Below are 24,675 nucleotides of genomic sequence, written 5' to 3'. Positions count from 1 at the left end.
AAGCCACTGCCAGTGGTTTACCCCAATGTTTTACACCCTTCTTGAAGAGCGTGTGACACGTCTGCCCTGTTTCAAAATCCAAACGGCTCACTTTTTTTCAGAGTTGGTTTAAAGCTCATCTCTTACAGCGCCTTCCTGTGGCACAGCAGTTGCCTCAGCGTGCTTTCAAGATGATGAATTCTTAGAGAAACGGAGAGCTGTTAGGTTAATTTTCTTTATGATCCGAATCCATCAGAGCCAAAGAAAAAAGTAAAATTGAGTCTTGGTTTAAATCAACAGAAGAGTGCGATTGAAAAGGGACAGGATGATCTCTTCAAGGTTTCTCTGCTTGTTTATAAGAGATACAGATTGAAAGTTTCAACATGAATCAGAAAGGTTTTTTCAATGTTACCATTTTAAGAACTGCCAGGAAAAGCTCTCCCTTTGGCAGGGCTGGAACCAGCACTGCACCTTCTGGCTTGACAACAGTGTCTGCAGGCTGTAAGACCATAACCACATCTGGCCCCTGGGGATGGATGCTATCATGCTAGGCAAACAGTGTTTTATTCGCATTTATCAGCTGCAGTGAAGGAACAAGAACCTGGTTTATGTGTGGTCAGGTTCTCAAATATAGAAATATATATTCAAGCTATCTATGAAAACAAACATCTGGCAGCTCGGCCAAAAGCAACATACGGAGGGAAGTCTGCTCTCCATGTTTCTATCTGCAGCAGAGCAGGCCTCGGGGCTGCCCTGCATTACACAGATTTAACTGCTTTGCCCCACTGAGTGTGTGTGTGTGTGTGTTGGTGCACACAGGTGTTTGCTGCTGCCAGCCTACTGCTGCAGAGGAAATCAGTTCCAAGGCCCATTGCCAGCATGTGCTCTGTGGCTCTTTCTCCTCCAACACCCCACTCCTCTTGATTTTCTTCTCAGTTGCATAAAAGTTGAGAAAAGATGCATGTTATTAGTAACTGTTGGTTTTTTTTAAATATGTTATAACTTCTTATAACTTTCCTGTTGGTCCTGTGTTGATTCACCAGCAGCTTTCTGCTTCTCCAATGGGATGCATGGACAGCTGCAACATGATGTTAAAACCTTCAGAAACCACAACCCAACAGCAGTGTTGATGACACAAATCACTCTGCCTTCCACATTTGCTTGGAGTTCATCAAGGAGTTATCCTCACAACTGTCCTGAGGGCACTGGGACAAGCAGGACTCAGGGACTCCACCCTTGTGCCAATCTGCTCACAGAGCACTTGTGGATGTGCTGTGGCATAACCAGAGCAGCCTTCAAAAGCTCTCATCTGAAGCAAGACGACAAATGAAACATGAAGGCATACTCACATTTGGCGCTGCTAAATTTTGATAAGGGCTAGAAGCACCTTGGAAATGCTTGCATGAATATGTGTATAAATGTACCAAATTCACGGCAGTCCTTGCCAGCTGCCCTTGGTTGAATGCTGTATCCTTTAAGGGCTTTCAAGAGTGCTCTGATGCTTAAAAACAAACATGAAAATCAAAGCCAGCTGGTGGCCGTTCCTACAGCCCAACTGCTGGGAAAATGGGGTTTGGTGAAATGGACTGCGATCTGCCATTGTCACCATGAGAGCAGTATCCCTGCCCTGGCTGCAAGGAATCCCTGATGCTTTGTGAGCAAAGATGCCTCAGAAACACACAGTGAGATGGCACCAATGAAAGGAATGGAAATGCCTGCCTGCCCTCTGCAGAGATCAGCTCCTGGCCCGCAGCACCAGCAGCCTGATTCCCTCTCCCCATAGTTAAAACAAAGAAAAAAAAAAACATTAGAAATGGCTGGCCATAAAGTTATGCTTTTAGAAAACGCAGTAGTTTATCTACTGTAGTCAACAGCAGCAGAGAGCTGCTGTTCTTATCCTCCTGGATAAGAAAAAACCTGCCTGGTCCACATTCATTCACTCAGACTCAACGGCTATTAAAAGATGAGGAGTATAAAACTTCATCTGTTGGTCTCTGACATGCCTTTCTGGGTACTTTCCTTCAACAAGGTGCAACCGTTCTCCTTAAAAGAGCAACACAATCCACATCTCTCCCTTTTCCAACCACATTCAAACCTAAGAGCAGAACATGAAGAGCCCTGCTCTCCTGCTGACACAAGATCAGTGCTTTCCCAATTCACAACACAAAAGAAAATCCACCAGACAGCAAAATGACAGAGATGCAGAACCAAAACACTTAGCAAAGATACAGGTTCCCATCGGGCAGGCTTGGGTTTGAGCAGGAGCCAGCCCACAAGACACATAACAGCATCGGTACCAGGGGGTGACTGCAGTGCTTACCAGGCTCTCCACGCCGTCCGGGCTTCCCTCGCCTCCCTGGAGGACCTGTAGAAAGAGAGCTGAGGGTTAGAGATGGGCAAACTGTGAGCTCTGCCCCATGCACCCAAAGCACTGCCTGCCCCCCCTCTTTTCACCTCCCACAGACACCTGCACAAGGCTGCCAGCCTCCTGCACAAAGTACATCAGTACAGTGAAAAAGGGGAGAGAGATGCACCTAGACAAGGTAGGAAGGAATTTTTGAAGTCATCGTGAAATGTGGTAGAGAGATCTGGGCTCCAAAAACTCAGAAGAAAGTTGTAGAAACTACATACAGATTTGTGCTCTGCGGCGCAGCTGCAGTTCTGGGCAATCCGTGCACCACACAAGTGGCTGCTGCAGTTTCACACACGACAGCAATGATCCAAGTGAGGAATGGGAACCTTTTCTTACTAATCTGAGTCAGGAGTTCCCACGTAACAGCCTACTGATGGAAATTACCCTTTCTCTCCGTTTTCCCCTATCATTATGAAAAGGTGAAAAAAACTCCACAGCAGCAGCCTCCCCTATGAGCACCCAGGGGGCAGGGGATGTCCTCACAGAGCCCTGTGAGGAAAAGGCTGAGTTTTGAAGCAAGCACCTGGTATATTGGTAGTGGTGCTTGCAGCTAACTAAAGGCAGGTGTGGTGGTGAAGGGTGAACGTCTGGAGCTCAGGCTCTCAGGATGGCAAATGTGAGAAACTTGTGAGAAAGCAAAGATTGCCTTTTAAAAAAAATAAACCTGTTTTAAATGTAAAGGGATTTCTTACTCCTTCACACCTCTACATCGTGCAGTATATTCTCTGTGACCTTTCCTTTCCAGAAGGAGATCTGTAATAATAAGTAAAGCTTGGAACTATGAGTACAGCACCCACTGAGAGAAATGAAAGCTGAGAACAAAGACAGATTTGCCTTCCATTCCATTTGCAGACTTTAAATTAAAAAAAAGTGAATTTGGAAAGGCTGGAAAAATGTATTTTGAAAACCAGGGCTAGGATCCTGCTGCCAATGGACATCTGACTACAAAACAGTCTCAGATGAGAGAGAACTTCATTGGAGGCTGAATGAGAGAACGCCTTATCCACAGCACCGCTGGCAGCAGCTCACAGCCCCGTTGTGATGCGGGTGCCATCAGGTGTGCAGCCTCCCTGAGCATCATCCTGACCTCCTCTCAGCACAGGGGACAGAAGAGCACGTCCTGCAGGGCCAACTTCAGAGCACTGGGCAGAGCACACAGAACATCTCCTTTCAGACCCCTTCAGGAGACTACAAAGGGCATTAAGGAGGCCAGGGAATTTGTTTGAAGATAAATGGTAGCTGTAAGCCGTTACCTAATGACTCCATCTCCTAAGATCTCGCAGTTTGATGCTTGTTCAATATAATTAAGATTTATGTTGCATTAGCGTCAATTGGGTAATCGCTGAGCCTTTCTTCTGACCATACCAAGCTCCTCTGTATCAGCACTGGGAGTTCTTTATTTACATTTTTACGAGAGACAGTTTTGGAGAGGAGAATGGATCCGAAGCATAAAGCAGTCTGCTTTTAAACAACTTGTCACGTTCAAGCTAAACAGCCCTAATCCAGAGCACAGCATGCCACTTCTGACAACACCGTGAGCTTTCCACTGAGATGACAGATGTAGTAACACAAAGGAAAAGCATGAAATGCATTGCTATTAGGAAGCATCATGAGAAAGAGCTGATAGGTGCACCTAAGGAATAGATGCTCAAAAAGGTTAAAGGTTCCTGGTAAACAGACTGCACTGACTCAGCTGTAAATTAATCCTGTTTGAACTAATTTACCCAACGTCAATTGGGCTGCTCTACTCACTCTGTAATCTATCAATACCAGGAAAACAGGTCTAATATGTAAAATGCACCATGTGTGTTGCCTGTCATCAAAATTAAAACAATTTGGACATAGTCAGACTTAGGGGGATAACCAGCTATCACCTCAACTTTATGAGCAAATTACCGCCTATGTCACAGTCGGACATTAGGTAAGTTGGTATTCACCAAAATGAAGGTGAGCTTTAAATGCCAGCATGAAAAAGTGCCCGACATCACAGCCCAGCAAAGCCACACCATACTGTGATCTCAGCCAGAAGCACCAAGGTACATTCAGAGATTCTTTCTCCAGATGCCATCGCCTCTAACCCACGTTATACACGGGATTAAGCTTTATACCGTTTTGGAGGGCTCTCCCACTCACATGCTTGGCACTCTTAAAATGTTTAATTTTCATGAGCTCGAAGTCATTCAGATTGTTTCCCCTTCTCCTTGTGGCAGTTTTCAAGTTGTCTTCAATGAAATTACTTCCCCCCTAAGCCCCCATTGAAAATGAGTCAACCAGAAGAATAGCTTGAACAAATTGGTTGGTTCGGCCACTCAGAAAAGCAATTTTCTTTCTTTCTTTTTTTTTTTTGGTATTTTTTTCCCCATATGGCTTTACTTAGAAGGCAGGAGACCTTTGCAGCGTACCGCAGGGTCTGGTGTAGAGCACTGAGACTGCAGCCCTACTCGAGCTGTTCCTGCACAAAGGCCAATTTACTTTCTTATTCCCTGGGGAAAAGCTTTATGGTTCATGGACAGAAGTCAGCCCCTGCAATGCTTGCTCAGCTGATACTCATCAGGTACTCAGGTTGGGCTGCAGACTCTGAGACCGCGGAACTGAGATTAAACAGTTTTGGGTCACAACATATTGCATGAACCCTCTTGGCTTTGGATTCCAACGGACCCAAAGACTCAAAGCAAATACCAGACAAAGATTAGAAACACCCACAGTTTTCCAAATAAAAACAACAAAAAAAAATCCAATCAGATTCATTTCAAATTTGGTCCAAGGACCCCAAGAACTCTGAAATCTTTGGCTATGCTCTATGTTAGTAGAAAAGCCACCCAGAAAGCAACGTCTGGTTATTACAGTGGAAAAACCTCCTCACAGTTCAATATGCAAGCCAGTTGCTTTCAAGATACAGAAAAAAGCAAAGGATTATTTTTTTTCTCGTACCTTCATGCAGACCTTCCTGAACGAGGATGCAAGGAGGAGGATGCTGCATGCTGGGGAGCTGTGCTCAATCTCAGAGAAGAAAAGAGCTCCACGAACCAAACTGGAGCAGCTGGGCAGCACATCTGCGGCTATGCTTTACCTGGAGCAGTCCAGAACCTTTGCACCAGAAATTTACACCCACAAACTCCTCTTTAACAACAGCTGAGCTAAAATGAGGGGATACCAGTGAGGGGGATGAGATGGGGCATGGAGCTGGGGGGGGGAAAACAGATAAACCACTCCAAGAAGATATGGCAGAGAGTCTACATCCCAAATTTAATGACCACCAACACCAATGACACCAGTGATGCCAGCACATGAGGTACATTCAATTTGGTTTGGCACAGCTCTTTAAATATCCCAAATTTGCCTTTGGTCTTAAGTGTTTTTGTTAATTGCAGCCAACAAAGGTTTCCCTTCCCATGGTTGGATCCTTGTTGCAGAAGGAAAAATAATATTCAAGACCATTCAAAGAGTAAAATTATATATATATATAAATATATATAAAATAAACGTAGAAACAAATTGAAGTGCCGACTGTGCTTCATTTACAGCAACTGAGACTGTGCCATATGCTGAGCATTCCGAATCCACCCCCACTCCTAAATCATTTTCCCCTTTTTCCTCACACCCAGAGACAGCTTCTTCAAACAGTCAAGTGCATACAGCTCTTTTGTTTAGTCACCAGGGCATGAAGATAAACTGAATTTGAGATATAAATTAAGAAGTGACTGGAATACAGCCACAACTGCACTTACATCAAACATGGAATTTTTTTCCCTTTGTTATGGCTGGGCTTACTCAGGCCATTTTCTGATAATACCCTGGCAAAGCTGCAGCAAAGCACAGGGCAGGAGCAGATGTATGGAGAACACCCCACTTTATTTTTAAAACAAGAGGATGCATGTTTTGGCAGCTGTGTAGGCTGCCATATGCAAGGTAGGAAGGTTTACACGGCAGATTTCAGCTACCCACATCTGCACTGGTGCAAATCCTGGACAGAGATGGTAGCTTTGAAAAGCTTTCAGAGTGTAAGCACGAATGTTTGCACACACACGCAGGGCTTTGCGTTGCTTTATGAGAACGGTGGCTGTCTCTGTTCACTGCACCCATATGCTCCTACACACTCCAACCTCTGAGAAAAGTTGAACAAATCGGGCTTCTCGAGGTATGTGTTCAGTCAAGTCAGGCAGAGTTTCATCAACATGAATCTAGCAAATAAACAGACTCCTTTATCTGCAATGGATGCAAACTAGAAAACCATTCGGTGGTAGAGCTGAAGAAGAGGAGCAAAGTGACACTCACACTGGAGCCCTCCAATAGCATTTGGTAGAAATTCATCAGCCTTACTATAGCATCTTCAGGCAAATTAAAGCATCACTCACCCGCCTGTTACCCACAACAGATGAGCAAACATACCCTCAAAGACTGCTTTTTCAGGAAGCATTTGCACCTTGGCTTTTTTCTGCTAAAACATTTGCAAACACAAAGCCACCTCCTGGAAGAAGCAAATCACCAGTACTGAAGCAGTCCCTGGTGACCAGGATGCTCAATTATCTACGGTGTACAGTACTGCTTTGCTTGCATCAATAAATCTGTCCAAAGTACCAGCCTGCCTGCGATAATAAGAAATGCATACAGATGTTGGGAATACCCCTACAGCATAGGGAATGGCTGTGCATTTCTTGCAATAAAGCACCTATTCTCTTTTTTCCCCCAAGAACTGCAAGACACTTCCTTAAGGTAAGCAAGATAATGAAGCACTTATTGCTTCCTTTGGTTTTCAGTTACAATCTCACATTTAAACAAGTTTGACATGTTGGATTACAAAATCTCTAGTGCAACATTCAGATCTGACACAAAGTACTTGGGTTTTGATGAATTGCATTTTTAGAGCACTGAAGTACTCAAAGCTAATGAGTATTATCTGCAGTCGGAATTAGCTGTTCCAGATCCAGGATCCCACAGCAAAAACTAAAGTGTTCTTTGTCATTTCCCATGTTACTCAACATGCAGTAACTACAGGAAAAGTGAAAATGGCAAGGCAAGAATCTGAGAACAGCTGAGTAACAGTTTCTCGTAGAAAAAGATCCTTGTAACTACACAAAGAAATACATACCATGTAGATTTTAAGCAAACAATCATATTCTTTGTATTTAAAAGTTAAAGAATAGAATCACCGAGGTTGGAAAAGACCTTCAAAGATCATCCAGTCCAACCATCCACCTATCACCAATATTTCCCAATAAACCACTTCCCATAGAATCACCAAGGCTGGAAAAGATGAATGTGAGCACCTCTGAAGATGTAGGCTGCGGTCAGTGCCTCATTTCGGCAGGATTTTCCACACCTTCTTTCTCAGCTTCCTAAAAGCAAGCATGTAATTTGCCATATGCAAACCACAAAGCAAGTGAGTGATTGGGCCCAGCTGATCACAAGATCAACCCTACAGCAATCACTCTAACATTGCCAACAAATTTAGCTTCCACGTGACCAATCAACGTTAACGTAAAAATTGAAGCTTTCCTGCTCAAAACTGATCCAGCACTGCACTATGACAAGTCACAACGACAAGAATAACACATCAAAGAGATGTAAGCCATCTCTGGGAACTCTTCCTATTTTCATTGCTTGCATCATCTTCAGACCAAGATTCCATGCTGTTGCACGCTTCAAGTGACAGAGCAAAAGTTCACCTTAATGGAAGAAAAAGCCAAACAAAACCCACGTAACCATGTCCTTCCAAGTGGAATAAATACAAGAAAAAGTACCTTCTCTTGCATGGTTGTGCAAGTAAGCAATCACCAACACACACATATTCCAGCAAACACTGCAGACCAAGGGAAACTAAAGAAAGAACAACTGAGTATTCAAGTTTTGCTCTGAAGTGACTACCGGCGCCATTTGCAGTTTCTATTTTTAAGCTGAACTTGGCCAGAAGCAAACACTGTTGACTGATTTCAATGACTGATTTTGAAAACCTAATTGTATTACATCAGTTTAGCTTCCCAAAATCCTGTCGTCTCCAATGACGCAATGAGGTGATGAGCAACATGCTGATGTTGATGAAGCCTTTGTGAAATTTAAGTAAAAACCCAAAGCTGCACCAAGCAGGAAAGAAATTAATCAGATTTTATCACAACGATAGCAGCATTACACAAATAAACCCCTAAACTGTGGACATTATGTTGGCTGCTTCAGAATAATTTTGTCCAGTGTAGAGTATCTGATCCCAAGGCACAAATAAATGCAGTTACAAACAAAAGCACATTGGGATACATCCACCTGCTAACATTTCCTTGGAAAAACCTTACATTCAAGCTTGCCACCAGCAAACCTCTGAAGCCAGAAAACCACAATACTGTTTTGGGAGAGAATTTTGCCAGATAAATGATGCTGCAGCACAGAATAGGGCAGGAGGTGGTATCCAACTGCATGTTACCCAATTTACTGCTGGTGCCAGTCACAACACACAAGAACAACAATCTTTTTGACAATGTAATTTAAAGGAAACATGATTCAGCTGTCAGGAACTCTGCTCTCCTGGAACAACGCCCGGAGAGGTACTCAGAGTAACGCTATTAAAATGCCACTCAGCACGCAGGAAAGGGCTATTATTAACACTATTGCGACCTTGGAGAGCTGGAGATTTGTCTGATGATGGTGGCAACAGATGCAAAATGATGCTGCTCGCTATCAGGAAAGCATCTACCCAGCAGCTGGTGGGATGGAAGGGGAGCCAGCTGAAATGCAGGTAAAAGCACCATGCAAATTGGGCAGACCACTTAACGCATGCAGGAAACAGACTAGGTGGCCTCAGGGGTTTTTAACCCGTTTTCTCTGACCATCATATTTCTTTTATTTTTACAACTGTGCATATCACAGCAACACATCTAAACTCTTAAAAGATGCATTTTTTTTTTCTTTAAATAGAAAAACGCTCAATAAATAACACAAACTTCTAAATACAGCACATGCCTCAAGCTTTTGTTTTTAATAAATCCTCTGTTCTGCCCTACAACAAGTCTGGAGTTGCTCTGAGATCCACCTGTACCACTGGCTACCAGCTAAGGCAGCTGCCATCACAGGAGAGGATGTCACCACGTCTTCACCATGGGGCTTTTCCTTCCCTTCTTGTCCATACATTTGCAATAAACCTTACAGGAACTTAAGCCCTAACAGTACACTCACAGCACAGTTCAGTGAGCATGAAGCAATTTCTTTAGATTCTTTGGAAATTAAAACCTTTTGTGAGCAGGCAAGCACACAGCGGTAGATTTAACAGATAGAACCCATGTCTAACAGGCATGTAGCAAAATATTATGTCCCTTCTACTGATAGGAAAGTTCCCTTCTTGGTAAATTCCACCATTTTCCTAAAGCCTGTAAGGCACCAGTTAAAGTTAAAGCACCTCTGAGGCACAGTACCTTTATTTCAAACATTCCCTCCAGCCTCCCAGTAACATACAGGTGTGGTGGTTGCATGGAGGAGAATTAGACAACTGGAAAACAACTGTCCTGCATCTATTAGCTCCTGGTTATCTTCTCTACTAAGGAGCTTTCAAAGTTCAAAGATATTTTTAGTGAAGCCACTTGGGTATCTTAATATCTACCTTGTCCCCAGTTAAGCTCTTCCCTAAGGGCAAAGCCTTGATGTCAACAAGCTCAATGTTCAGGCTGTGGTGGTCTCATGGTCAGCTCTTGGGAAGAGGTTTACATGGGAAAGCATGGAGAACAGCTAAGGAAGAGCACTGCAAAAGAAGCAGGAGATGAAGTAAGGACAGAAGACTTGAGAAAAGAAGATTTAAGAAAACAACAGCAAAATATCAAAAGCCAATTGCATGAATGGCCAAAAAAGATTCTCCAGATATATTAAATACACCCATACATCATGCTGGACTGGCCTGTCATAGAGGCATTATCCTACTCAAGCATAACTTGGAGAACTAGAGGGGAGAAGAGTCTCAGCCTTATGGAGCCTTCCTACATCAGGGTTGAAATTACGATGGAAAAAATGTCAAATAAAAATGATTTCACCCCCAGAGCAGCAGAAATAACGTACTTTGTTCTCACAAATTGGGACCAGGTAGGTTGGCACAATGTCTTTGGCAAAGAAACAATTTACTCTCAAATTTGAGACCAGAGCAATAGCATTAGATCACTTACTCAGACTTCAGCTGTGAGCAGCTGTTTGGCTTTTATTTCACACAAAAGCTTATACTGTAAAAGGAATTTCTGGCCCATATTCAAATGCTATATTTGCTCGTAAGCAATGTTTCTCATTTTAGTCCTGATAATGCAATGAAATCAGTGACGAAAAATTTTTAGAGAGATGTAAAGGGGGAGAAAAGGTATTTCTTTGTAGAGACGCTGCATTTGTTCTGTTGAAATGCAATACTTAGACCACGAGTTTTCACCACGCTCCATTTTTATCACCAAGCTTCTCCTCTTTGGAGGATGTAATTAAAGGTACAACCGCCTTCTCTGACGGCCCTGGGCAGGCGCTGGCTTTGCTGAGAGCAAACAGCTTTCCCACCCACCCGAGATCCTTCCAACCAAAGAACAGATGAACTTTTATGGATAATACAGTTTCCATTATACAGACACAACCAACACGTGCTACAGCCATATTCACTTCTTGGGAAGAGTGGTAGCAAGTGCGAACCATCAAACAGTGTGAGCCCTTTTACTGCTGTATCCGACCTGTGCTGCACAGCTTCCAGCAGGAACACGCTGGGGTCTCGGCAGCCACATGCTGGAATTCTGGTCTATCAAAGCAATTTCTGACTAACTGAAGAGCAGCACTCGTGCCAGCTGCTATTGCACCTGAAGAATTGATTTACAATTAATTGCAATTGCCATCAGCAGGAAAGGCAACAAAGGTGAGCAGCTGTAGAGCCACAATGCTCACTGCTGACATGGCAGTGGGGCTGACAGCTTGCTGAAGGCTAAATACGGGCACTGAGCAGCCAGCAATAAGACTGAGCACAAAACAGCTGTAGGAAGGCCTGAAGACAAATAGGTGCGTCGGCATGCACAGAAACATAGCTGAGATACCAGAAAGCATGCTGACATTTCTTTGGCACGCGCCATGCCTTGGTGGTTGGCACCAGGTGGGAGCAGGCACAATGAAAGACACGGCACAAGCCAACAACAACAGAAGTTGCTAAGGCCAACTCTGTTAGAACTCATTTCTACCGTGCCTGGGGTCTGGTCTGGCCCAGATTCAGTGACAGTGGTTGTTTTTATTTCGGGGCGAGGAGGGGATGATCTATTGCTCACACATCTGGGGAACGTTTTGGTAACAACTTCATTGTAGACTGAAGTCTTCTCCTGGGCCAGCACACTGCATCAAGCTGCTTCCAAGCTCCCAGCTTTCCAAGACGAGAGGTGTTCTGAGGAGCCCTGCAAATGCACATTAGTTTCTCAATTATCAAAATTACTGCCGTATTTGTTTAACTGCTTCCATTTGCTTACTTGATGAATCTCTTTTGATGAATCGTTTGTTTTATTTGGCTGCTTCAGAATCACCAGTCTTGCAAACAGCTCAAAGCCAGAGTGGAGAGATTGACTTTGTTCAGCTGCTTCTTCTACATGCTTAATTCATTCCCAAATGCATTTTTCAAGGGTACTTAGACTGTTTTCAGCTCCAAGCTTCCAGTCATCTGTAAAGTAATGCATTTTCTTTTCCAATTTTGAAAAATTGGGGGGGGGAGAAGTGCAGGTTTGATGGGATAGAAAGGCATTTAGGAACTACATGAGTTGTTCTTAATAGCAAAAAGCATCTCGGGGATCAAACAAGAAATTTAACTTATTTCTGACAATACTGAAGGTGCAACCTTTTAGCTGCAGATCCCTCACTTCTGTGCCATCTGCAGATCTCGGAGATCAGCTGAACAAATGCTGGATCACTGCTTGGCATCAGCAAAGATATCCAGGGACAGGGTTCAGAGTTTTAAGGAGATGAGGTACTGTTGTTCTTTAAACATGGAAATAAGATGAAAAGAAAGAGGCAATTATTGTGAGCCAAGCTATCCAATATGTTATTAAGTTTGGATGCTACCATCGGTTTCCACTTGTACACCTAAGCGGCCAAGTTTGAGAAAAACAGTGCAAAATACCATATCAAACAGGAAACAAGTTCAGAGAAACGAAGCAGGGAAACACACAAGGCGCCCAGCACCTCTGGTTTGATGTTAGGGACAAGCACAGCAGTGGGACCACACGTCCAGAGCTGCTGATACAGGGACACAGGTGAGACGGCGGTAAGAGATCCTGTTTGCAAAACAGTGCCAGGACATGAGATTTCACTCCCCAGATACACCAGCTTGAGCCATTTTGTGAGCCATTATCTTCCCAATCGTACATTTCTGTAATCACACAAAGGCTTTATTATCATTATTAAAAGAAGCCTTTCCAAGCCTACCTGGTTCTTGAAAGCCAGAGGAGTGGGCAGGTCCCTCCCCAAAGCAGGGCAGTGGGGTTGGCCTTCATCTTTCATTGATTGTTACGCGATGCCTATCACCACATCTTGCCAAGATCTTAACTGAAATCAGACTTCAGTTTAACACAACACAATAAGCTGGATTCTGCTTTCAATTTTGTCTTCTGGGTTCCAGGATACGCTTTTAAATGACTGAAGAACTGGATCTAATTTCACCTGAGGATCTAAAAGTACTTAAAGTAGAAACCTTGAGAGTCCTGCATGAATATAGATATATTGCTGCTGAATTCTGAAACAGAGATAAATGAAGCCTTTGGAAGGGCAGCTAACCACGTATGAGACTGTAATAGCTGGAAATTAGTGCTGAACATCAGAAAAAAAAAGAAACCGTATCTAGATTCTAGCCTCCCACTTTTGCTCTCTAAACCACGATCCATGAGGCCACAATGAACGGCTAGAAGCCAGTCTGGCCTTCATTATCTGCATCTGCCATGTCTTTGGGTCTGTGCATCTGTATCCTGGAAAAGTCCTGCACGCTGGTAGCAGTCTTTTCTGAGATCATGACATTTTCAAACCACTGCTTCAGCCCCTACTTCTCTCCCCTGCAGATGAAAAGTTTCTAGCACATCTGACTCATCCCTCCAAGAACTGGGTTGCTGTCATTTGATTATTAGTCATTAATCACGACCAGCCTTTCAGCATTTACCGCATCCCCAGCTGTGCAGGGCACAGCCAGTTTGCGTTACAGGATGGAACCCAGAGGGATTTCAGGAGCGCCGTGCAATGGTGCCTGGTCTGAAAGAAAAATCCAGACCCAAATATTTCCCCTTGTACATTTTGTGAAATGTTTAAAGGTGCTTCCCTGCCTCCAGCACAGAACACCTAGAAGTGCAACAGGGAGCTCTCAGAAGTCAATGGACACATCTGTAAGTCAGTGCTGCACACTGAGCAGCGGTTGCATGGATCTGCTTGACCTGCACCCAGGGAGCCCATTGCAACCAGCCAGGAATTCAGTGCCATTAGGCTTGGCTTGAGAGGGAGGTGTTTCCCTCCCCAGAGGTAGATAGGTGGAATAACCCGTGTTACTGAGGTGAAAGAAAAACATGAGGAATGCCATCTGGTTTCTGCATAACTTGGCTGTCAAACCGCTCTCGCGCTGATGTTTCTGTTTCTTATCTTTTTTGCTTGTGTTGGAGCTAAAACAAGATCCATCTGAGTGGAGGACGGGCTGCACAGCTCTCAGTTCTATGGCTCTCCATTCCCAGGGCTGCAGCCCCAGCACAGCACATGCACCCCTCGAAGGCACAAGGCAGGATTATTTTATCTCTGTGAGAAGAGCTAGCAGTTATAATGCTGTCCTGCTCTCCTCTCACAGTTCTAAAATCTTCCTACTGCCAAAAAAAGCCATTTTCCACCTTCATATTCCTCCGGCACTGTTGAATTACACACATTTACATTTGCTGTAATACCATAAAGCAGAGCAAATCTTGCAAATGCTCCCCGTAAATCCATGAACAAACCAGATTCCCTCCCTCCCCCCCCCCCCAAAAAAAAAAACAAAACAAAACAAAACAAAAAACAACAAAAAACCAACCAAAATAACCAAACCCAAACCAACTTGCGTGTCAGATGCATGAAAGTCAGAAAGTCTCAACCCCCAAATTATTGCCAGCGCTCCCCACACCCCCCCAGCAGCTGCAGGGCCACAGAGGAGAGCAGCTATAGCTCTGAATGACAGGGGCCATGAACAGGCAGAGGTGAGCTGCTGACTGACAGGTCAGTTTCCATTTGTCTGACTTTGCTTGGTAAACCATTAAATACATGTCAAACAAACAGTGCAGTTCAATGGTTCCCTCTGAAACCCCTGCCAGCTCTGTTCCCTCTGGAGAAGGCAATTACCTTATTTACAGGGATCAGGGAACAAATGCTGCATTTCTTTTCTGTAATCATTTATTAATTGCTCTCATATTGAAAAGTGGCTTTGGTAACATTAACGAGATCCAGCCCTCACTCGTCTCACTACAAGAGCAGTGCACTTTGCACAAGTCAGGCATCCCAGAGCCAGCTGTGCCCCTCCATGCAGGACCTGAATGGAAAACTGGAGAAAGCACTTAGGAAGATGGGTATCTGTGCAATGGAGAAAGGGGAATTCCCAGCTTCCATATACCCAGCATGGCTCTAGCTCTGACTATGTTATGCCATTATTGTTATAGCAACCAGCAGACTGTTGCATGTTTTGCAGACAAATGCACGAATTGCTTTGCACACATACAAAACTCCTGGTCCAAAGACGCTATCTGATCCACCCATGCAACAACAAAAATGAGTTTCAATAGGAAACGGATGGAACAGAGAAGAGGATAAACAGAACGAGGGTATGACCAGAAGTTTCCCATGGTCACTAACTCCAGCAGCAGCGATTCATGCAGATTTATTTCATGGTGCCACTGCCATGCCACCAAAGATTGCTTCCTGCAGCCCTGTGGATGGCACTTTTCAGTTCTCACCTCCTGGAAAAGCCCTTTTTACACTTCAGAGGTATTAACTCTGCCTGAGGCAAAGCTTTCTGCAGGGTTGCTTTTTTCTTTTTACCCCCAAACTTATAATTTTTTATTTTATTTTCCTTTAATTATAGCAGGAAATTGCAAGAAACTAAAGTAAACTGGCCACTTGACAATCACTAGAAAATATTTACACTAATGTAACTATAACTGCCCAAAGCAAATAAACAATTGCCAGAAACAGGACTTAAGTTGATAGAATGAGAAATAAACACAGGAATAACAGATGGGTTCAGCACAAGACCTTTTTGTGTGTATAGATCTGTCCCTGCTCTAGCAAATCTGAGCCACAGAGTCCAGTGCCACCTCCAGCTCCTGCACTCACCCCAGATCCACTGTGGTGTCCTCTGGGACACACATCATTGCCTTCACTGAAGCACCATAAACCTGGAAATCCAAAGGATGTGCTGATTGCCCTGCATTTACAGCGGGCAGTGATGGAGCCCAAGAACAAAGGAAACTCAAGGAGGTTTGTTGCCCAGATAGCACAAATAAGTTAGAAGCATTTCACAAAATTCTCAGTTTCAAGCAACTGCAAAATCCGTGCTGCTTTGCCGTTTCCATGCAGCTGAACCAAGGGCACTGGTGACTCTGCCCCTATTGGAAGGGCCACAATGTCACTCACACTGGTCACACAGCCACTGCTCAGCCAGCTCCTGCAAAACCAGACTGATGCTTTTACACCTGACAAACCTGCACCATCTTACTGGATACTGAAATAGAACTGCTGGAGCAACGGCTGAAAACCACTTTGTTACTGAAGCTTTGCATTAGCAGCATCCTTTGACCCAACATTAGAGGGAGCAATTAACACCCACAGAGCACCTTCTCCATTTTCAGCACTTACTGACCAAGGATGAAGTTGACACTTTTTGCTGCACATCCAAAAATATTGATTGCTATATGCATATGGAGTCTGGGTAACAGCATCCTGAATGTACTTTTTATCCCACTACTGGGGCACTTGGCAACAGGGACAGGAGCACCAAGCCCCAGTTCAGACCCATCCCACACCCCAGCACTGAGCCTCCCAGCACAGCAAGCCAGGGAAACCCAGACATGAGGTTAAGGCCTTTTTTTGTTTTGCTTCATTATTTTGGTATCCTAAGATGTTTAATTTAATTTTCTTCTTTTTGGTTTGATATCTCATTCTGGAAGCGGTCACATATCTGATATGCATTTTTAAAAAAGGAATTTCCACCTTTGTGAGAAAGCAGAGCCCTTTCAGCAGGTCACTCGGACACTATTGTGACACACAAGCAGCAAGAGAAGAAATTAATTCAGCACATAGGGAGCAGAGGACATTAGATCTGCCAAGAGAAATATTAGCTTTTCTCAAATGTAAGCCTGTTTGACATTGTTTTAACCATAATAATTTGCATACAATGCACACATTGCACAAAACCAGGCCAACTAATGACAAGCAGGATAATTTCACAAAGCAAATAACAGTGGGGCAAAAAGTCAGTTTTCTCTCCTGGGACTTCAGGTATTTGAGCCCCCCCAAACAGCAAAGCAAGCAGAACTGAACAAGCTCAGGGTGTTTTTGTGCTCCCACTCAACCTTGGGCAGAAACCCACACTGCACACGTAATTTTGTCATCCCTTCCCATCCCACAGGGAAACAAACTCAAAAAGCTCAAGGCTCCTGGAAACAGCCCGGCCAGTTTGGAAATGCCTCAAGCACATTTCATCCTATGCGTTTCCACCCTCACCAACAGCAGCCCCAGATTCTCCTCTGTGCCACACTGATCCCAGTTCAGCCATTCTCTACCTCTGCCAATGATCCCAACCCTGACCCACAGAGTGGCAAGATTTAATCCTTTTCCTGAAACGTTTCCAAGCCAGATTCAAGCCTGCCAAGAAAAAAAATCCACATTCCTCAATTTCTATCACCCTTTGCTATATGGTGTGTTGGCTGAATTATCTTAACAGAAACACATAAGTAATCAAACATGAGTGCATGGACATCACCACCTCTGGAGAAAAAATCTGCTTTGCCCAACTGCCCAAGCCCCAGGGAGCCTCTATGCTTGTGGTACATTGGAGACTTGAAGACTAACCTCAAAGCAGCTCTTGTCAACTGGACCAAAAACACAGATCACCTACTACAGCTTCTCTGCATAACAGAAAGACCTATTTCTGTACAACTAGCCCATTCAACCATGCAGGTTGTTAGAAAATTCACAAATTTTCAAAAGGGAGGAAATATATTTTCAAGAACAGTTGGACATTAGGACCCATTGAGACTCCTATGTTCTTGCCCCAAATAAATCTTTGGTAGTTTGGGGCTGAACAGGACCTCACTTTGACCAGCCATCAGCAGTGCTGCCCCATCACTCCTCCTCTGATCTCCATAAAGATGCTGAAGGATCCTGATCGTCTTCATGGCAGGATGTATGGAAACCCTCCACGCCTCCCAACCAGGCTGGCTTCCTTGAAAAAGTTATCTGCAGAACTACTGTATTAGGCCCCCATGGCATCCTAACCAGCTGCCTGCAGCACAATAAACAAAGCTCTACTTCTCCCATTTTACATCTAAAGTGCTTCGTCCAAAGACGTACAGCAGTGCCTCATGTTGTTGGGGGAGATAAGGAGAGAAATGAGACCACACCTCACAAAGAAAGCAGAACGGCCCCATGCCCCAAACTGCGGGACGTAGGCATAAATAAAAACTTGGTTCTGGATGCAAGTTCTTCAGATTCTACTTCCAAATATCAGAATTAAGGTCTCATTCTTTCCAGAATAGCAAAACTTTTCCTCTCTGCCTCCCAAAGACATCCAAGCAGCTGAGTACCAAGATCCCAAACTCCCCACCTTTAGGAAGCACAGGGCTGTGCAACGCAACAAGGATTCCCCCCTCCCCTGGTACAGGGTTAATGCTGAGCAAACAGCAGCATCCCTGCTCACCATAACATGAAATGTGCCCTTCCAGTCTTGTGCCACACAAAACTCTCCTCTGAGTTTCAAATTGTTTTTTAACCCAGCTATTAAATGAAGTGTCTTCGGGGTTTTTTTTGTTGTTGTTGTTTTTTTAATCTTTGGAAAGAAGCTTTGTTTATTTGTTTATGATTTCATTTAGAGTCAATGTAAGAGGTCAAATAATTTCCAGATGACATCCGGACTGTTTTGCATTTGAATTTCTGTAGTGTTTTCTTTTGAAATAAATTGAAAGGAGCACAGTATTACAGGGAAATGTTAAAATTCTAAATCCCTGATAGAAATAGCATCAGTTTCAGCTTCCAATTGCAAGGGCATTGCTGACACAGCAAGATTCACGCTACAGGATACAGAGTTGTGTTATTCATCTCACAGAGCATTTTAAGTATGGGATTTAATATTGCTTTTATCTCTTTTCAACATGTGTCACAATATTTGGTGATTTGGTGCTTCTCACAATGCCACAGACTGGAAATAATATGGCAACAAGGAATGGCATCTATCATTTCCAACATTATTTCTACTTTAAGAGTTGTGGACATGAGGCTGGGAACTAAAACGTGAATGAACTGTGAACTGTCAGCCACAAATGGCACAATTCTTAATTTCTGACCTTCAGATCAATCAACTGAAGAAATGCATACGCTGTAACCAAAGCTGGCTTTCATGATGCCAGTCACAGGCCCAATTAACCAATGCAGCACCCAGGAGAGGCCACGTTTTGCATGTTCAAAGCCATCAGCTTTCAGCCCACGAGTTGATACCCCAACACACAACCAACGGGCAATACAGGAGCAGAGGGAAGCACTCTCCTCCCATCATCTCTCATTGAGGATGCACCTAGCTTGGCTGCCCCTCAGAATTGCAGCATGGGTTTTAGTGCAACCTGGCAGAAGCTGAGGGCCAAACGCTGGAGGCTTGGAAATACAGTATTAATAAGAAAACATTCTGCCCACTCAATTTCTGCGTCTGAACAGACTACAAAGGCTTTCCCTTCCTCAGAACTGCTCATTTCCCAACATCGACAGATTTTGGCCTGAGCTAAGCTACTTCAAAGCCAATAGATACTGGTCAGGGGAAAAACAAATAAGAAAAGAAAAAAGAAAGCTGGCATTTCAGCAAACCACTGGTCACTCTGTGGGATCTCCCCAGGATCTCTGAATTCATTTCAGTCTTGAAGTTTATATATCTTGGTGCATCATTCTGATGCATCCCACTGTCTGAATGGATCTCTCTACATGACAGTCTTATCTTCACAATCCCCAAAAATTCAGAGAAAATCAATCAAGCTGCCACTTCCTAGTGATGCAGACTCTGAGCCACGGCTGTCCAACCTTTTGGCTTGTCTGGGCTGCACTGCGTGAAAACAAATTTTCTCGGGCCATATAAAAAAAAAAAAAAAATGTATTTAAGGAACAATCTTTTGGTTTTGTTTTAACTAAAGAAGAGGGCATGCAATGTAGTTAATGTATTTAATTAACATATTTTATTTCTTTTTGTGCTAACAAAAAAAAAAAAAAAAAAAAAGGCAACAAAAACACAATGTATTCATCTATCCTACTAGTTCTAAAAGGCCAATAACTGGAGTTGGGAGGCTTTCATTTTTGAGTTAATGGTGGGAATGAAGCTCCTTCTAGTCCCAGCTGCATTCTGGACCTGGTGAGCTCTACCTTGACAGTGCCTTCCCTTCAGGAGGATAGGCTGAGTTGTGGGACACAGCTCTGGATGACCCTTCACTGCCTGCCATTTGCTCACCTCAGATCACTCACAAAGTCCATATTAACGTATTAGTCATTATATGATGGCATTTTTAATTGGCCTCTGAACATACTGTAGAAAAAACATGAATTTCACCAACTATTCTACCTAGAAAAGAAACCTGTAAATAACAGTCAGTCTTCAACAAAGGCTAAATGCAGCATTTGATACTGCATTCCTGGAATTTCCATAGAGGGTTTCATTGGAAGAGGTCAAAGAACACTTGTACAATATCACTATTCATATTTCACAGATAGAAAACAGCTCCTCAACATTTCAGGTGTCTATCTGCTAACAACAGCTCACAGGTGCCCCAGAGAGATGAGAGACACTCCATCCAACCTTCCACCAACAGAAAGTTGGTCCTTTTTGCCTCCCACACGTACAGGGGAATCTAAGTTACTTTACTGAAACAACACCTTCCAAGTACAAAGAACAGCCCTGGAAAAAGCAGTGTTCAGAAAGAAAACTGACCTTTCTCAATCTTATAGTATTGATATGAAGGAAATGGATCCTTTCCAACTGAAAACCAGAGCAGCACATGGGCTGCGCAATGCATTTTCATCAGATGACCACATTGAATTGCTTTCTCACATTAAGCCCTGAATACTCAAACAGCAACATGCTTCCACATTTTTTCTCCCCAGTAACAGAAATGGACGGTGACAAACATCCATTCTGCATGAGGTGCACATTACTAAAAGAATTTATCTGGAGTTAATAGAAACTTGTCTTCATACCGACGTGAAACGATGCCTCGAGAACAGGAGTATTTACTATCAACATTTTTCTTTTTTTACCTTCAATTGATTATGGTCTTTCTGCTTTTTAAACACTAGCTTGAAGCCACATGTGTCTCCACATCAGCTTATCTGCTGCTTTCAACTTCCATCAGCCCCTGTTTTTACTCAAACAGGAAAGAATACAGAATGTTCTAGTTAAAGTCTATTTTTGAATATAATAAAGCAATGCAAGCCCATTTCCATTTTCTGGTGTCTCCAACAAACAGACTATCCAAGTTCATTAGGACGACAGCTTCTTGGCAATCAAGCCATTTTTCATTGTGGCTATAGGAACTTATTTCATTAATTCTTTGGCTTGCCTACAGAACCAAAACAAAGGAGCCACAGGATCACCACATCCATATCTTGTGTCTTATTTTCACGTGTTGCTGGGGAAGGTGAAGCAAGGGAAGAAATCAAGCAGACAAAGATCTAGATGTGTGTTAAAGCTACTCCTTGACCTTGGCTTTGCATGGAGCCTTTCCCCAATGGATCCCAATGAGCAGAGCAGCCCCAGCTCCTTGGTTGCTTCTCTGCTGAACCAAGGACAAAAGCACATCCAGCTCTCAGCTGCAGCTTGGAGGCATGAGAGTAGTGCAAATGACTGCTTAATAACTGCTTAATATTAAACAGTAATAAAAATGCTCACATTAACAATGGCGAGACACTAACACACACATGTGCTCACCATACCACCCAGCCTTACAAAGGCAACGCTCCTTCCCAGCACCTGAGCCAGGAAGGGACAGGCAACTCATCAAAGGATTTTTCCCTTAGTAAGATTCACTCTGCTATTTCAGATTTTGTACTTCAGCTAACTTCTAGTTTACACTTCAAACCAAATACTCTTGCACCCAAATTCAGCATGGAGACCTTTTCCTCGCTCTCCAGGCATTCAGTGAGCCATGTCCAACCCTGCTTCGCAAAAAGACAGCCTTCAAATACACAAGCTCTTCATAAACATGTGGAAATTCATCCTTTAAGAAAGGACAAAAAAAAAAAAAAAAAAGGACAAAGCACTAAAAAGGGATCTTCTTTTCACTTCATAATGTGAATTCCCATTCCAACAGGGCACACTTTGCACAGAAAAGCCTGGCCTTTATGTCAGCCATCAAGCGCCGCTCTGACACGCCATGCCAGGAATGAACTAATATAACCCAGAAGGACAGCAACAAAACAAGGGCCCCCTCCACGTTTGCTCAACAGAACTCAAGCCAGGAGTGACTTCAAAGTCAATCTCTCCTTGCACGACACAGGCAGAGCCCAACAAACATCACAGTGACTCAAAGTCCCCAAAGTGACCCAACCCGAGTGCCTGAAAGCTGCAGGGAGTTTGGAAAGTCCTGGTCGGGATGTGGTTCTGGAATGGGCACAGAAAGGTGGGCTACATCAGGGCCAGCCGCAAGGAAATAAAAAGAAATGAGTGGATATTGCGAGTATCCACATCATCAAACCGGGCAGAGAAAACCAACAATTCTTTCATCAACAAGTACAAATTGGTCTTCAACTTATAACTTTACAATTCCCAGGATGTCTACGAAAAACTATTCTTAAATTTTTGTAGTATATGTTACCTGCTGCTCCTTGCCAGAGCACAAAACAGCACAAATCTCTTCAGATTTCTTGGAAGTCTTTATGACCACAAGTAACCTATCCACACTGAGATCAATGTGCTGCTAGGCTGTCTTTGCAAAGGACAGCTCTTGCGAGGTACAGGGCTTGTCCCCTCCTGCACCATCGGCCACAGGAAACAAAGCCTTTGCTACCAAAGTCTCATGGCCATAAGACAACACAAAGGGGATTCAATTTTCTTCAAGCTGGGAGGAAAACATCCCTTTCAAAATGTTATCAAAATAATAAAACATTTCAATAACTGTACAGCTGCAGAGCAGCAGTGCTAAAAGTATACACCATGTTAAAGACTTTGGTAGAATTTTACGAGTCTGCTAAAAAACAGAACCCCAAATCCTCTGCAGTTCCAAAACACACATGCAAAGCCCCCCAAGCAACTGCTCCAGAAACAGCTGCCTTACCATACTGATGGCAAACTTCCAGTCAATACAACCAGCAGAGCTAAGAACTCTTTTGTGCTGATACACAATGAACGGTAACGAGTGCGAGTGGGGAGAGATGTCCACAATCATCTTCAGTGTGGGAAAAGGGTACGAGACCACAAAACTTCTCCGATCCAGTTGCACAGGGACAGCAGATTTATTCATTGGCTTTTAGATAGGTGCATCCTTAGAGCATCAGCTACAGCTCTGAACCTCAGGGCATCAGGTAGGAACCTAAAAGGACAGCCCCTGACACCTTCCTGCTGTATTTCAAAGGCACAGAAAAACAAATTATCAATAGGACCAAGCAAGGCCGGATGACTTATGCAGGAAACTGCCAGTGTCCTGAGAGCCCCGCTGTGGGGAAGAGTTTTTCCAGCAGTTTCACTTAGCTGTGCACCTCCGTGCAGCTCCTGCCGGTCCCAACATCTGCTGGACCACCACAGGGGCCTGCCCAGAAAGCGAAGAGCTGCAGATGCCACCACCCTTATCTACCAATTCAGGGATTTCAAACAAAAGAGAAAGGGTGGTCTCACCATGGGGATTAACCGCAGCTGGGAGGTCTCCTCTGCCCAGCTTCAGGGGCAAGTTAAAGCAGAACAGATAACATTTACCAAACTGCTGTGATTTTTCAAGGCACTGCAGCATCTTTTTGCAAAATAAGAGCTGCACCACGCCAGGGTGGAGCCCAGCCTTCCTCCTCCCCACCACCTGCTTTTTGCACTGCACCCAAGCATAGAAATCCCTCCCTAGTCAGCAGAGAAATTCTACCTGCATCTTCATCACACTAACGAGCCAAGAAAAAGCGGGCAGGCCAAAGGAAGGCAAGTACGGGGAAGGACCGGGTGCCCATGAAGCTGCTTTCATCAATTCCAGACTGGATTCAGGAACTGTGCTTTCTGCAGGTGTCTGGAGATGCCCTGATGGAGGAGTGGGAGGAAGTGGGGAACTGCCGGTACCTCCTGAGCACAGACCCCCTCTGCTTCCATCTGGAAAGCTTCTGGCCGTGCAGCTGGTGCATGCATTTTAGAAAAGCAACTAGATCTTGTGTTACCATTTGCACTACAAGTGTGTCCCCGAAAGTGCTGGTTTCATAGAGAATGGTCTGACACGACCTCCACCATCTTTTGTATTGATCCAGCACAGCTGAGCTGCAGGAAGGAGCACTACAGAGATGTGGTGTGCTGGGAAGGAAATGAAAGAAAACTAGAAAAAAAGAGCATGCTTTTATTAAAAATGAGAAGTTCTGTATCCAAACATACCACATACACGCATGTTTTTTGTTGCAAGATGTTACATCCTTGATTCCATTTGGGCTTTTTATCCGCAGTCATTTATTCCAAGGAACATAATTCCCATATAACCACACAATTCCCATATAACCATTCTAAGTCGTGTTTTCAGCCCATTAGTCACACTGTAATTACAACAGAGGCACAATGATCCTGGATGATGAGCAGAACCTCACTCAAGTCCCATAAAAAGCATTCTTGAATTTCAGATGATGTGGACTCATCCCACAGCCCACGTACCTGCACATGTAGAGTTTTACACATCACACCGGGATATAAAGGAGCTGCAGCTTCTATTAAAAAAAAAAAGTTTCTGCCCATTCCTATAGGCATCCACAGCATAAAACCCAGTGAGCAAGAAATGAGCTCAGCATCCCCTCCAGCAGGAGCAGGGGAGTGCAGGCTGACCTGAGGACATGGAGTGCCACCTCCAAGGAATCCCCACAGATCCCAATTCCCATTCTGGAGCCACGTGGAAGATGAC

The 24,675-nt window shown here is 43.9% G+C and overlaps 1 protein-coding gene across 1 annotated transcript in view; it reads right to left on the bottom strand.

The window, feature by feature from the left end:
* COL23A1 (collagen type XXIII alpha 1 chain) overlaps positions 1–24,675 on the bottom strand; it is a gene marked incomplete at both ends in the record, with an annotated part of 151,066 nt that overhangs the window by 40,394 nt on the left and 85,997 nt on the right. The window contains 1 exon segment of the mRNA XM_079542266.1: positions 2,300–2,344. Within this exon segment, the coding sequence (XP_079398392.1) occupies positions 2,300–2,344 (45 nt within the window).

This window comes from Tetrao urogallus (genome assembly GCF_951394365.1).
Source record: "Tetrao urogallus genome assembly, chromosome: 14".
NCBI lineage: Eukaryota > Metazoa > Chordata > Aves > Galliformes > Phasianidae > Tetrao > Tetrao urogallus.
The sequence above is the reverse complement of the archived record's forward strand: the minus strand, read 5'-3'. Positions and strand labels throughout refer to the sequence as shown.